Genomic DNA, 14,218 nt, shown 5'->3' on the forward strand with positions numbered 1-14,218 from the left:
TACTGTGCTCACACGCCGTGAGACGCGGAGCGGAGTGTATTGGAGATCGTCAAACCTCGTTGGCAGGTAGGAGGGAGGGAGAACAGAGGGAGGCGAGACGGAGCAGATTCTCTTTTGTCTCTTAATAGCCTCCGTCGCATTCCTCCGGGTGGCGCATCTCAGGCACTACATTCCTCGGCGGCACGATCGGCCTTTCGGGACTCGGGGAAGTGGAATAGGTCTGATGCTTAGGCCTGGCTCGGTCCGAGTTCCTCGCCTCACTATACGACAGGCCGCTGAAGCGATAGGAGGGGCGGGGAAAGGCCACAAGTCAGCTCAACTGATTTTACAGCAGTGGGCAGGGGAAGAGCACAGTCCACGACATAGCGCCGAAGCCAGTCCATCTGGACTGGTAGTCATGGGAAGCCAGTCTTGATATATTTCGCTAGCTGTTCTTCTCCTGCTCTCATATCTATACACGAATCGGATTCGCCGTTACCAGCAGTCAATAATGCTGAAAGATCTTGATCAGCATCCGTCCGCTTCCTTATCGCTATCGGCCGGTTAAAGTAGAGCTAGTACATCCGGAGCCTTACGGCATCTTCCCGGAGGCAACGACGACGCAAGCTCCTTTCCTTCACCGCTCGCTCTTGCTCTCCATCCCTCCATTCGGTCGTATTTCGGTAGACAAAGGAAGCATGAGCCTAGCGCGCGAGGCCTAGCGCAATCCCCGAGCTGACAAAGCTGATCATACTTCAGCTTACATCATGCTTGACACGGGGGCCACGGGACGCGTAAGCGGACCTCGGCGACAGCTGCTTCGGCGACGGGTGTCTTCGTCAGATCTGACTTTCAGAATAGGCATCCAGATTGTCAGCCATGTATCGACATGGTCAAGCCACCATTCCAGTCAAGGTTAACCTCATCATCCTCCGCCCACATCCTTCTACAAATATTGACTCTGGTCAATACTCGCCGCCATCGCCCCTCTGGAATACCGCATCGACTCCGGATTCGGACGACTCAACACGCGATCCTCGCCACTCGTGGCTGCCCTCTGGTAGCCCAGCTCTAGGACTGATATGGGCGCATTCGACCATCTCAAGGTCGGCCAGGTCTCTCATGGCTGTAAGTGTGATATCTCTCTCTCTCTATTCTCGCTCCTCCTCCCGATAATCCGCTTAAGAGCGCTCGCTGACATCTCAGACTGGGGCAATCACACCGCCTCAATCGACTGGTGCGAGCAGAACTACGTCCACACGCCCTACATCGCCGAATTCTACAACACCCTCACCAACCTTCCGACCATTTTGCTCGGGCTGTGGGGATGCTACGGCAGTTTCAAGGGCGGACTGCGGCGGCGATATGCTCTGGGCTACCTTGGCTTGACCGGGATCGGCCTGGGGAGCTTGCTGTTTCACGCGACGCTGAAGTATGAAGCTCAGCTACTTGACGAACTGCCCATGGTACGCCGCATCTTTCTGCGTAGGGCAGTGGAATTTGCAAAGAGAAGGAAGTTTGCATTGCTGACAGCTCAGATCTACCTTGTATCCTATTGCGGCTATCTCGTGCTTGACACATTGCCTGGCTTTGTGCCTCGCTTCGGCTGGTTTGGCCCTGCGGTTCTCATCGGCTGGAGCATATTTGTGACGGTGTCATAGTGAGTCACAGTGCCAAATGGCGGGGGAGCCTGCAGGAGAACGGCCCGAACGGGTTTGGAACAACACCACGCTGGACTCCTCCACAACATCTCACATCTTGTCTATCTCTCGTGGACATGGCTGATCCCCCAGCTACTTCCTCCCCAATCCCATATATCACCAACTCGCCTTCGGCGCTATTCTCTTGACAGGCGTAACCCATAACTTCCTCTTCATCCGCCGCCTCGGGGCCGATCCCCATGTGGACCCAATACAGCACGCCAAGGTCGTCCGTACGCTTCTGTCGGGTATTGGAGTCTTCTTCCTCGGCTTTGTCTGCTGGAACATCGATAATTTCTTTTGTGCTCAGCTGAGGCGGGGCAGGGAGCTCATCGGTCCGTTGGGTCTGTTCCTTCAGGGTAAGTCAATCAGATCGACCAGAACAGGGGATGATGCTGATCGCTAGGTCATGGGTACTGGCACCTCTTCACGGGGTACGGGGCGTTCCTGATCATGACTCCCTCAGCATGTGAGTACCCGGTCGCTCAAGACGAGACGCTCAGGCTGACTCGGCAGACCTGCAACTGGCCATCAAGACCTCGCCCAAGGCTTACGACTTTGATGGCTCGGCATGGTTCCCCGTCTGCTATAAGGTCTCGCCACCGCCCTCACAGCTCGAGCCGGCTGCCACCTCGGGAATATCTGGGCGGAAGATGAGCGAAAAGCGGTAGCCGGGGGATCAGTCTGTTCAGGTCTATCTCATATCTATCTGTAGCCTTTGTTCCCCATCACCTGCACTGCATCATTCAGACCCATCATGTACCTCTCGGCGTCCAGATGTAGCCCTAGGCCCACCCTGGCCTCCCGCAACAGCCTCGGTCAAAGGGTTGCCGTAAGGCGCAGCATGCCCGAGTTACCCGAGATATTTTCGGTCACCCATGGCTCCGTGTTCCACCCATCTCTTCAGTCGCTCGTTGTGTATATAGAACGTTGAGGTCTGCGCGCAAGGTCAGGAGAAGGGGAGTCAGACGAAGATGGGCGCATTTGAGCACCTCCGGCAAGGCCAGTCAAGCCATGGGTGTAAGTTCCATACTTCTCCTGCTCAACTCCTCCACTCCGCCTCGGCTGGACATGATGATCTCACCATAGTACGTACGCTCAAGCTGATACCCTATAGACTATGGTAACCACACCTCGACCATCGACTGGTGTGAGCAGAACTATACCCACACGCCCTACATTGCCGAGTTCTACAATGCGCTCACCAATTTTCCTACCATCTTCATGGGATTGTATGGGTGCTATATGAGTCTGAGGGGCGGGCTGAGGAGACGGCACGCCATGGCCTATTTAGGTTTGACGGGTATTGGATTGGGCAGCTTCGGGTTTCACTCGACGCTGAAGTGGGAGTGGCAGCTCCTTGATGAGCTTCCGATGGTACGTCCTCCTCATCTCGCCTTGGTCGTATGGGATGGGGCGGAGCGGATTACGGGAGCCTCCTAGGCGGGACATCGTTGCACGGGTCATCAGCGGGGGCGATCGAACGAGGGTGTCGAACGAGGGTGGAGCTTGGAGGCTCTCCAGCCAAGTAGACCAAGCTGAACCCGCAGATCTACCTCGTCTCATACTGTGCCTATCTCGTGATTGACACTCTGCCAGAGTTCAGACCGCGCTTTGGCCTCCTCGGCCCGCTTGTGCTCGTAGCATGGGACATCTTCGTTACTCTCTCCTAGTAAGTGGGAAACCCCCTCCATCCTAAATTCTCTCGGTCGGGTCTCTCGGCTTATTCCCCTGCCTTTTGTGACTCTACATCACCGTCTTAGAGTCTTCTAGCTGACTCCGCAGCATCTACCTCCCCAATCCCATCTACCACCAGCTCGCATTCGGCTTCATCCTCCTCTCCTCCGTTACCCAAAACTTCCGCTTCATCCGCCGCCTCGCCTCTGCGGCGGATGCCAACCCCGCACAACACGCCAAAGTCGTCAATACGCTCTTGTCGGGTATTGCGACGTTTATTGTGGGATTCATCATCTGGAATGTGGATAATTACTTTTGCGATGTCTTGAGGAGGGGGCAGGAGCTGCTGGGGCCTCTGGGATTCATACTGCAGGGTGAGTCTTCCGAAGGTCGGGAAGAGTGAGCCCGAAGGGGACGGGGAAAGACGCTGATGATCAGGTCATGGGTATTGGCACCTCATGACGGGATATGGATCGTTCTTGATCATGACCGCTTCCACCTGTAAGTTCTTCCTGCTCCCTTTTTCGATTCCTTCGTGAGGGCCAGCTGACCTTTCAGATCTTCAATTGGCCATAAAGACCTCGCCTGAGCTGTACGACTATGATGGTTCAGCATGGTTCCCTACTGTACATCGAACGAAGGTGGCCAGCAAGAATCTATAGCGTGGGACCGGGGTGGATGTCGTTGGAGCAGGGAGTAGAGACTGCGGGGAGAGGACTGACCAGCTGGGGATCATAAAGGACGTCGGACATCTCATGTAGCTATCGCTAGAGCTTAGATCATGTTGGAACGATGATACACATATGCATGGGTTTGGACATCACCTCGTTCGTAAATTGGGCGTGAAAGACGACCGCGTCTTGTATGTACATCTATGAAAGCCCTTCTAGCTTGAAACTTATCCTCTACCAGTCCACACCGCTCGCGAGAGCCGCTTCGAGAGCCTGATCGAATCAGCTCCGTCCCTCATCAGACTGCAGAGGGAAATACCTCACCCTGTCCAGCTCTGGATCGTCATACATGCTGGTGCCATCGTCAAACTCTGTCGCGCTTGCCAACAGCTAGGTCATCAGGTCTACCCGAAGTGATAGAGAGAGTACATACCTGGTCGAACACAGCATCCCCATACTCGTCCTCATCGATCGCCTGTAATACTTTCGAAGGCACCTTGGTACCCTGCTTGGCCGTTGTCGCCGGTCGCGGTTTCGGCTGTGTCTGGACGAGTCGGGCGGACGAGCCACTGGAGGTAGCGGTGGCGGAATAGGGAAGAGCTTGCTTTCGTTTCGAGGTGGGGCCGAGCTGGAATTTCGACGAAGGCTGAGAACGGCGATCTTGATGCGAAGCCGGAGCTGACGAGTTCGGCTGAGTTGGCTGGACAGACTTGAAGGGCTTGATGGTCGGGTCGAGGTAGTTAGTCCTCGCAGTGCTGTTATTCTTCTTGTTCGAGGAGATGATCTGCGGATCAGCCATGGTCGTGGAATCTGGATGTGAAAGAACGAGGGAGCTCGAGGGGAAAAGAGGAACGGGGAATGCGCTTGCGAGAGATGGGCTTACGCTGTCGAAGATGGTATCCTTCTCTTCATCGTCCTCGTCCGCCAGCTGGTCATCGTCTTCTTCCATGACAGTTGGTGGAGGCCATCTGTCTTGCCCCCCCATACCCTGGACCGTATTTGCCTTCTCCACCGTCCACCCCGGCTTCGATGACCCCCCTCTCCCTTCCGGCTTGACGATCCCCCTATCCGGCACCCTTTGAGTGCTCTGCTGCGCCCTGGGAGACGCGATATGATTCTGCACCGCATCGGGATCGCGCGGATCAAGCCCGGTGTACTTGAACTTCTTGATGTCGCTCGCGAGATCCTTGTATCCCGGTTTCGCCTCGGCCTCGCGGCGTCGCTTGAGCGCAAGCGCGTCTTGTCGCTTCGCTTCGACCGTTTGCTTCGTCATCATGGCGGCGGAGAGAGCGTTGAGGGGCGCTTTCGGTGTGGGGAGAGGACTGGGAGGAGGGGGCGCCGGGACGGTACCGCGTCGAGGGATGTTGTAGCAGGAGGTGTCGATGTCCGCGTCGGACAAGGGGCCAGAGGGCGCAGCTATTGCGCATCAGCTTGGTCTTCCTCCATCATAGAGAGCCTGGAAGCTGAATATACCCGGCTCCGTGAGTAAGGGAAGCTTCTGACCTATCAGCACAGATCCAGCATCCTTGAGGAAGGAAGCGCGAAAAGTATCCCCGCTTACCTTGTAGCCGAGCTTGGTGACTGGTCGGTTCCTACCGAGACCGCTCATGATGTGCCCCAGTCCTTGCTGTGAGCGACATCCACCGAGATACCGAGTTATATGTAGTGATATGAATGATCCACAAGGCAAGAGGATAGCTGGAGCTTTAACTCTTCAGATCGCCCGAGAGTCAAAGCGGGGACACGTGGCGTCGGCCGTCGGAAGCAATCTGAAACGTTAACAGTGCAACTATGGCACGCGAGCCGAAACGCGTTTCACTTTGGCACCACATTCCTCAAAGCCTTCATCATCTGCCCGGTGCATGCTGGTGCATGCTGTGGGCTACTCATGTGCCTATCTACTGCCTATCTCCTTTGAGAGCTTAGTGCACTAGGGGGTGAGGGAGTCACGTACGATAGCAGCGACTTCGCCGATCTATCTGATACCAGGCGGGAACCTAAGATGCTCCCCCCATACAAGATTCAATCGGTCACGCGCCAGACTCGCTCATCGTTGCGGAACCCAGCGCGTTCGTTCGGACCTTCCACTTTACCGAGATCGCCGACCTACCCATCCCCGTCGGCATACCCGCTAGGCTCGTCAGCAACATGCCGCCGGACACGCAATGGCAGCGGGCCGAGGCAGAGCTCTGCGATCGGTTCGCCGAGCTGGTTGAATGTCGGGAAGAAGGTTGCTCGGCGGATGGGCTGTACGCGCTAGACCCATCGATACCAGCGGATATACACGTCTATCTCTCGACGGGCGTTATCGGTGTAGCAGATGAGGAGAGCGACGTGGACGAGGATGAAGACCAGGAGGTCAGGTCCGATGTCTCCCAAGGAGCAGCGGCAGGCGGTAGAAAAGGCGGCATCCGACGCGGCGGATTACCTTGGAGGGGAGGACAAGATCGTGTGGCTACCTACGCAGGATGCACCCGTCTGTTCCGCCTGTGGGTGGCACCCTCCAGTCTAGCGCGGTCGCGCTTCGGAGGCTGGGGATAGGCGGATCTAGGTCAGGATATGGCGGGCAAGGAGGGGATGGGCCGAGAGTAGACGGCGGCGGTGAAGGCGGCCGGCAGGGGGCACGAGTCTGTTGGAGGGAGCAAAGATGGGAGGTGGACAGGGAAGGTGGCCGGGAGGTGCGATGCGGACACCAAGGGAGACTATTTATGGGTTCTACAGGTACGGACTGGAGCGAGATGCCAAGCTTTGATATTGCTGATGCCTCCTCTTTGGCCATATTGATCGATTATCCTGACCTCTTACTCACAGCTCCCATACTCATCTGTCAGTGCGGGAATCTCTGACTTTGCCTGGGCAGGAGGATACTGGACTAAGCTGCTACACATGATGCACATGAAGGTCACCATCTCTCTGATCTGCACTTGCGTCTACCAGCATCCACCCTAGTTCCATGTCTTCCATTCAGTTGGATCGCCCCTACGGGCCGCGTCGGCCGCTTCGACAGCCATTAGCTACCTGATCAGCATCTGGCTTGCTCATGGGCCTTCGCTTTCAGAACGTACATCTTGGATAAACGAATCGTCCTCGGTGCCGTTGCCGTATTCGTCGATCGAAGGCTCACGAGCGAGAGGCGGCGGCTGAGAGTGTCAGCTTCATCCCCCTACAACTCCTGCTTCAAGCTAGACCAACCTGGGTGATGTGCTTCCGCGGCTTGTCGGCGTTTTTGTACGGTACCGACGCACTTGAAGGTCCTGCTTGCACCTCGGCGTTGCTGCCTGGCCATGCGGCGTCTTCCGCTGCCCATTCCGCTATCAATCGCTGCATTGATCAGTGAACCGCCGAAGATAGTGTCGAGTGAGAGCAGAGGATCTACCTTATAACAGTCTGTGTCATACTCGTCGCTGCCGAATTCGGGGCTAGACAACATTTTGACGGCGGGCTGAGACCATCAGCGACCCCATCGGTGTCTCTCTTCCGAGTACTCACGATGCCCATCCCGCCAGAACTCGAGAATGAACCGATAGAAGGCTTGCGCTTGCGCGGTTTGGGCGGACCGGACGGAGCGGTCTTGCTGGCACCCATATACTCTACGATACGCGCCTGATCCTTGGGCAAAGCGGGCAGAACATTGGACTGATGTGTAAGCGCAAGCACTGCTACTGATGGTGTGATCCAAGAGCCCACCTTTGCCTCGACCTGCTTTCCGGACTCATCCCATCGAGGAGCGTACGCGATGATAGACTGTATAGTCAGCATGTGATCATACTCCAAACTAGACAGACCAGGGAAAGGCCCTCACCTCCGGATCATACCCATACTCGTACTTGGGGAATGTCTCGCCAGGCGGGGGAGTCTTGACGGAGATCCCGTACGGCCTGGTCAGACCTTCGTCTTGTTTCTCGCGCCAGGCTTTCTATTAACGTCAGCCCAACATAGCCCTCAAAGGCGTGAAAGCCAGAAGGGAAAGGTCGAAGTGGTGCTCACGTAGTCAAAGTCATCATCGTCCAGCTCATCCATATTCTCATTCTTGACCGCCATCCAGCCTGGACGACCGGGCGTCGTTCCAGTGACGAGGACGACCTTGTCAGGCTTCTTGTCGACCACTTCGACGATGAGACCTTGTCGGTTGTTGACTGGGCGGAGGGGAGCAGGCGGCGGCAGCTGGGCAGGACGGACTGAAGGGACCTGACAAGGTTTTTGCTCAGCTTCCTTCTTCTCCCTCTGCGCCTTCTCCACCTTCTGCTTCTCCGCCCGCTCCTTCTTCTCCGCCCGCCTCTTCTGCTCCGCTCGACGCTCCGTTTCATCCGCCTCGGCCTTCTGCGCCTGTCTCTCTTCATCTTCGTCTCTCTTCCTCTTCTCCGCCTTGCCGTCCAGGTATTCCTTCCTCACCGTCCAGTCCTTCTCTCCCGCGTGCTCCGTTTCGACCGGTCCCCGCGCCCGGTCACTGGTGCTCCTCCCATCACCCAGATCCAGAAGCTCCGCCTTGACCTCCACCTCGTCTAGCGCGTCGTCCCATGAGATCGCCTGAGGAGGCGAAGTCTTCGGCGTTGTTATCGCCTGGCCGAATTTGCGCTTCGACACCGCCAGCTGCGTTGTTGTGCCGGAAGAGGCTGGCTTGCTGCTGCGGGCCGCGACAGCACCGAGGTTTTTATGAGAAGACGCCGATGGGGGAGGGACGGACTTAGTGTTCCTTCCGAATTGTTTACGGGCGGGAGCGAAGGGCAGCAGGGATTGCATGGTGGGGGGGGCAGTGGTGTGACACCGTGACTTGGCTGAGGGCAGAGTGAGCGGGGATGGGACAGGGTTCCTGCTGGCCAGACTTACATGTAGATCCGGAGCCTGGCTCTGGCTGTATGATCAGCTTATATAACATTCAGGAGTGTACCAGGGAGAGAAGGAAGTCTGGATAGAAAGATACAGGTGTCCTCAGCCGGCCGGGAAAGAAGGGCTGACGTGACTCGTACGTACCTTGACCCAAGGCCCCATCTTCAACGATGGCTTCTTGTCTGGAGATGACATACTTAATGGTGCTAGATAGTGAGAGATGATGAGTGAAATGCAAGACAAGGAAAGCAGGATCCAAAATATGGCGGTTAACATGGGAGAGAGGGTCCGAGCGCAAGCGGCCTCGAGGCCGTTCCGCGCACGGCCCTTTTTACACAACTCGTCTGCAGACCTCAAAAGCCGATGTCAGTCAATAGGTGGCTCCTGAGTGCGGCGCATGGCTCGTCAGTGACGGAGTCAGCCTCAGATGGTGTTCATGCGGTACCACCATGCGCTTGATCAGTATCATCAGCGGTCAGAGCGATACGGAAAGCGATTTCATCAGATCCCTGTGACCTCACCGAGCCGAGTGCTCTCTCCATCATGGACCCGCTTTGATGGACTTAGGATGGGATTTCTTCGACTGGGTACCCGCTGTCGCTATCAGCGCCGTCAGTCTCCCTGTCTAGGCATAGAGCAGATGATGTACAACACCTCAAGGCAGTTCGCAGGGCAGAGCGGCGAAACCTTCCGGTTCTTACCGCTTTAAACCATCCCCCCATTTATCTGTAGCAAAAGTCTTGGATCGCGAAGTCCTCCTGCTCTCTCCTACCCATCGTCTACGACACTTATCAAGGCAGACAGTAGCAGAGGCGGAGAACACTATAGGGTGCACATGTCTAGCTGAGTGGTGAATTAGCCCTGACCTCGGCGGCGAGGAAGCACAGCTGACAATCAGAGAGGCGCTCTGCCATGTTCACTTCTGCCCGACAGGGATGCTCGAGATCCGTCTCGCAGCTCGGCCGACCCAGCTGGAGTCTTGCGCTACACGCCGAATCGTCCACTCAGGCTTCTCTGCGCGCAGCTGCAGCAGCAGACAAAGCCAGACGATCCGCGGGAAGGCCGATCATCCGGGCGGCGCACTCGAAGGCGAGATTTTCAGCTGCTGCTGCCGCTGTGCTGAGCCATGATCATCTGGAGCATGCCGAGGCGGAGGAGGCGCACGATACGTCTTGGCGGAATAGAGCGGCGGCGATGGATCATATTCCAGATCTAGAAGCCGTCGAGGATATCATCGAAACCTCGGAAGCGCCGGCCGTTCGTCCTCGTCCCCGTCAAATCCAGGCTCGTCCCTCCCACCCCCCCGAACCCCCTATCGTCACTTTCCGGCGCTGCCTCACTACCGATCCGGTCGCTAGCCTCCTCAGTCTCCGCTACTGCCTCCCAGACCAACTCCAATCCCTCACACTACTCGAGATTGACGTCCTCATCTCCTCCCTCAACTCCTCACTCCGCCATACCGCCGTCCCGTTGGATGTCGAGTTCGAAGACATCCAGCGCTCGCTCGTCCACGTCCGCGGGGCGCTGCTGTTCAACTCGTGGGGCCAGCTCCCAGGACAGGTGTTTGCCGGGAAACGGTTCTACCGGTTCATCCGGGTCTGCCTGTTGCTGGGCGATCGGGAGCTAGTTCAGACCATGTGGAGGGAACAGGTAGAAAGGGAGATAAGGATTAGAGAGGAGGTGGAGCAAGGAGTGATGAGAAATGCGCAACAGAAGATCAAAAGATTAGACGCGGAGCGGCTGGTGACTATCCTGGCGGATGATCTGAAGGAATGGCGGATGTTGCTGTGGATGATGGATCCGGCGTTATTTCCGGCCAAACTACACACCTCGGCGACACTGCAGCGGTACCTCCAGGCGCACCTCGCTACTCGTCAACCTGGCCGCGTTCAAGCTATCTTTGATACCCACGCCGAGCTGGGTCTCACGCCCGCCAAAGAGTCTTACAATCACCTTGTGCAGGCCAAGTTGGCGCTGGGAGATGTTGTCGGGGGACGGGCGGCGATCTTGCTGGGGCGGAAAGAGGGAAAGCTGGATAGACATGAGCAGCAGATGGCGATACTGCGCGGACATCGGGACCTGGGAGGGACGGCGCACCTTCAGGACAGGGTGTTGAAGAATCTAAAGTCATTAGGGGAGGCGCCGTTGGGGAGCACGATCAATGCGTTGATCCGGCTCAGGGTGGATCAGGGGGACATGCACGGGGCGGAACGGCTCTTGTCGTTCCACCGTCTCGACAAATTTGCGGATACCTCATCCGGCGTCGAGGGGTGGAAGTCGTTCCAGCCCACCTCCAAGGATGCCGCATTCCTCGCCCTCAAGGTCGCTTCTCGGCAAGGCGACCTCCCTCGTGCCCGCGAGATATGGGCCGAGCTCTTTCGGACCAATTACGCCGACATCAACGACAATCATCTCAGCCAGATGGTCTCGGCCCTCTGTCACGGCGGGGAGAGGGACGAGGCGTTCAATTTCGTCATGTCCATGGTGGACCCGGACTGGGCGTATCGTCCGAACATCTCCTGGCCGGGTACAGCCAAACCCGGTATTCGGACCCTCAACGCCGTCCTCAACGCTGTGCCTAAACGCCACTTTGGCCTCGCTCCCCTGCACAAGGTCCTCCGGCTCTACCCCCGCCTCGGCGTCTCGCCTGATCAAAGCACCATGAAGATCATCCTCAACGTCGTCGGGAGCTATCATATGCCGCCGGAAGAGATGGCCGCGCTACTTCGGGACCTCTACCGGATGTACCCGGACGTCTTTCCAGATATCGGACAACTCAACGTCATCCTTGCTGCTGCGATGCGGTCCAACCTCACTTCTCCGCGGACACAATTGCACGCACCTCCCCTCTCCTCCTCTTCCGACTCGACCACCTCCCCGTCCGCCGGTCTGACGGCGTTTAAGCCCCTCCGCTACGCTATCGAGCCCGTCCTTGCTTCTTTGGAGGAACGCGGTGCCCGCTCCAACTCTCAGACCGTCGCCATCCGGCTTCGGTACGATGCGCTCACGCACGCCTCGGTCGGGGGTTTCCCGACTGCCGACGCGGTCTGGAGATCCCTCATTGACCGCGGATTCCACCCGGACAAGCGGCACGTCCTGGCTCTTATGCTGGGCTACGCCCAATCCGGGGCCATGGCGGAAGCTACCTCGGTCATGGCGTTGGCGAAAGAGGTGGACGTGGAGCCTACGAACGGGATGTGGATGGCGCTCCTGGTTGGCTGGGCGAGGGAGGGCGATGTCGCGCGCGCCCGAGCCGCTTACAGGGAGATTGAGGCGAGTAGCGAGGGGGTCGATATCGTCGCCGTCACGGCGATGGTGCAGGCCAACTACTACGCCCTCAAATTTGACGGTGCGGCCGACATGGTCCGGACCGTTCTCCTACCCAAATTCGGCGATAAGCTGGACCGGCAAGCCCTGCTCGTGGCCACGCATGCCCTCAAGTCGAACAATGAGGAAATGGCGGCGCTGGAACTGGTTGATCGGAATAAAGGAAAGGGGTTGATGGGGCGGCCATTGAGGAACGTCGTGAGGAAATTGAGGAATTGGTTGACGAAGAAGGTGCAGGCGGAGACGGACACGGAGGGGCATGAGGAACAAGAGGGACAGGGTGGGGCGATGATGTCGAGAGGAGGGAGGGAGTTTGCGAGGGGTCTGCAGCTGTGTGAGCGGATCTTGGAGGATGGTGATGCGGTGAGGAGGCCGGAAGGGTACGAGGCGGTCAGGGCGGATATACAGCGTAGTCTGACGCCGAGGGGGTTCAAGTTGGAGTTTACAAAGAAGAAGTGAGGGGTAGTCAGCCATCTATAGCATATCATAGTATCATATAGCATCAGATCGCATAGGTACATAGTCATGGCACGCCCTGTACATTGAGCAGAATCAGGTCTCGAGCCCCACGCTTCTACCAGTGCCTCAGTGCATATCGACGAGATGATCTTCATACTTCTGAGTTACGACATGACCTCCCGCCTCAGTCCTCCTCAAAGTCCTCGACATCCTGATCGGCCGTTTCCTGCTGTTTCCGGAAGTACTGGTCCGCCCGCTGCTGAAACTGCTTATCGGGCTATACACCTTCAGCCACTGTTGTGTCTGAGTCTGACTTTGCGATGGAAAACCTACCTGCAGCGCGTTGAACTGGACCTTTTGACCACAACCGACCGACGGGCACTTGATCGCCGCCTTCTTGTTTCGCCCGTCTTGCTGCTCGAACAGCTGGTAGATGTTGATTTTCGAATAATGGTGTTTGCAGGCGGGACTGTAGATCAGCACTAGCCCTGACGCCAAAGAAGCGGCAAAGGCAGGGGAAAAGGCTTACTTGACCATGGCGTCCACGATGGCCGAATGCGTTATGGCACACTTGAAGTTTTGCATCGTCGGCCCAACCTCGACCTCATCGTCGCTGTCCGAAGCGTCCCCATCGGTCTTGTCGAGCCAGTGCGACATGGGTGGGCAGGCTTCGGATCCGTGGTTGACGTTCTGTCCGGTCAGCACTTGCTTCCGGGGGAAGAGGTGACATACCCAAACTTCACTCCTGAATTGGCTGTATTGATCGTCCTTGACAACTGCCTATCAGCGCCAGCATCCACCTCCTCGTCCGCACAAGCCTACTGTGATGGAAGGAAGAAGTCGACTTACACTTCTGTCGGGGTGTCTTCTTCATGTACTCTTCAGTCTTGTCCGCTGCTTCCTTTTCGTACAGCGCAACAATCTCTTCCTGGAGGATCAGCGCCGGCATTGGCTCGGAGCAGCCGAGATGTAGCAGAGAGTGGACTCACAATCTCCTCCCCGGCTCTCATCCTCCTGAGGATGTCCTTGATGACTTGGTACTTGACCTCCAAGACCGCCTTGACTTCGATAGACCTGCAAAGGGATTTGGCGAGCTCTTCGGCCATCTGTTCACGATTAGCTCTTGTCGCGAGCTTCACTCAGCGAGCCTCGAGGGGTGACGGACCTCATCATCTGGATTGTTCCCCTCCACAGCTACCGCAGTATCGATGACTTTGGACATGGAGTCCGTGATGCTGGTCTCCATGGCCCGAAGTCCATCAGCGATTCTAGTAAGCTGTTGCGTTAGCTTCGCCCTAACTCAGCCTCAGTAAGGAGAGACATACTACACCATCACTCGCAACATCCCTCTTCAGCGCCTGCGACTTGTACGTCTTGACCGTCCACTCGTTCCACTCGTCATCCACCTCCATCTCCCCAAGCGCGGGCTTGGTCCGTCTCACATCGTCCGAACCTCCTTCCGCTTCCGGCGACTCGCGGGCTGCTTGACGGGAAGAAGAAGCTTCAGCGTTGACTGCGCGTGCCATCTCGATTGGCTTGTAGCTAGTAGCTGATTGAAGTCGATGTAGGGGTAGTTAG

At 57.0% G+C, this 14,218-nt stretch overlaps 5 protein-coding genes across 5 annotated transcripts; 2 read left to right on the plus strand and 3 right to left on the minus strand.

Moving 5' to 3' along the window:
- Window positions 1–1,061: 1,061 nt before the first annotated feature.
- Window positions 1,062–4,018, plus strand: MKK02DRAFT_21342 (ceramidase; the record flags this gene model as incomplete). Its single annotated transcript, XM_053086400.1, has 6 exons — window positions 1,062–1,107; window positions 2,797–3,056; window positions 3,230–3,351; window positions 3,465–3,730; window positions 3,795–3,857; window positions 3,915–4,018. 6 exons carry the CDS (start codon window positions 1,062–1,064, stop codon window positions 4,016–4,018), a joined length of 861 nt encoding a protein of 286 aa, XP_052941687.1.
- Window positions 4,019–4,261: 243 nt separating this feature from the next.
- Window positions 4,262–5,636, minus strand: MKK02DRAFT_41544 (uncharacterized protein; the record flags this gene model as incomplete). The annotated part of the gene is made up of 6 exons (XM_053091608.1): window positions 4,262–4,300; window positions 4,352–4,417; window positions 4,461–4,811; window positions 4,911–5,443; window positions 5,501–5,525; window positions 5,589–5,636. The coding sequence occupies 6 exons, from the start codon at window positions 5,634–5,636 to the stop codon at window positions 4,262–4,264; spliced, it is 1,062 nt and encodes a 353-aa protein (XP_052941688.1).
- A 1,336-nt stretch (window positions 5,637–6,972) lies between these two features.
- MKK02DRAFT_30891 (uncharacterized protein) lies at window positions 6,973–9,130 on the minus strand (the record flags this gene model as incomplete). Its single annotated transcript, XM_053088161.1, has 10 exons — window positions 6,973–7,041; window positions 7,093–7,167; window positions 7,220–7,348; window positions 7,404–7,469; window positions 7,517–7,663; window positions 7,715–7,771; window positions 7,830–7,943; window positions 8,015–8,802; window positions 8,855–8,879; window positions 8,999–9,130. The coding sequence occupies 10 exons, from the start codon at window positions 9,128–9,130 to the stop codon at window positions 6,973–6,975; spliced, it is 1,602 nt and encodes a 533-aa protein (XP_052941689.1).
- A 636-nt stretch (window positions 9,131–9,766) lies between these two features.
- MKK02DRAFT_30892 (uncharacterized protein) lies at window positions 9,767–12,640 on the plus strand (the record flags this gene model as incomplete). Its single annotated transcript, XM_053088162.1, has 1 exon — window positions 9,767–12,640. The coding sequence occupies one exon, from the start codon at window positions 9,767–9,769 to the stop codon at window positions 12,638–12,640; it is 2,874 nt and encodes a 957-aa protein (XP_052941690.1).
- A 184-nt stretch (window positions 12,641–12,824) lies between these two features.
- Window positions 12,825–14,166, minus strand: MKK02DRAFT_41548 (uncharacterized protein; the record flags this gene model as incomplete). Its single annotated transcript, XM_053091609.1, has 8 exons — window positions 12,825–12,917; window positions 12,974–13,109; window positions 13,170–13,330; window positions 13,373–13,416; window positions 13,490–13,568; window positions 13,630–13,746; window positions 13,806–13,916; window positions 13,966–14,166. 8 exons carry the CDS (start codon window positions 14,164–14,166, stop codon window positions 12,825–12,827), a joined length of 942 nt encoding a protein of 313 aa, XP_052941691.1.
- Between the last annotated feature and the right edge of the window lie 52 nt (window positions 14,167–14,218).

Source organism: Dioszegia hungarica (genome assembly GCF_025882075.1).
Source record: "Dioszegia hungarica strain PDD-24b-2 chromosome Unknown MKK02contig_32, whole genome shotgun sequence".
In the NCBI taxonomy this organism is placed as follows: domain Eukaryota; kingdom Fungi; phylum Basidiomycota; class Tremellomycetes; order Tremellales; family Bulleribasidiaceae; genus Dioszegia; species Dioszegia hungarica.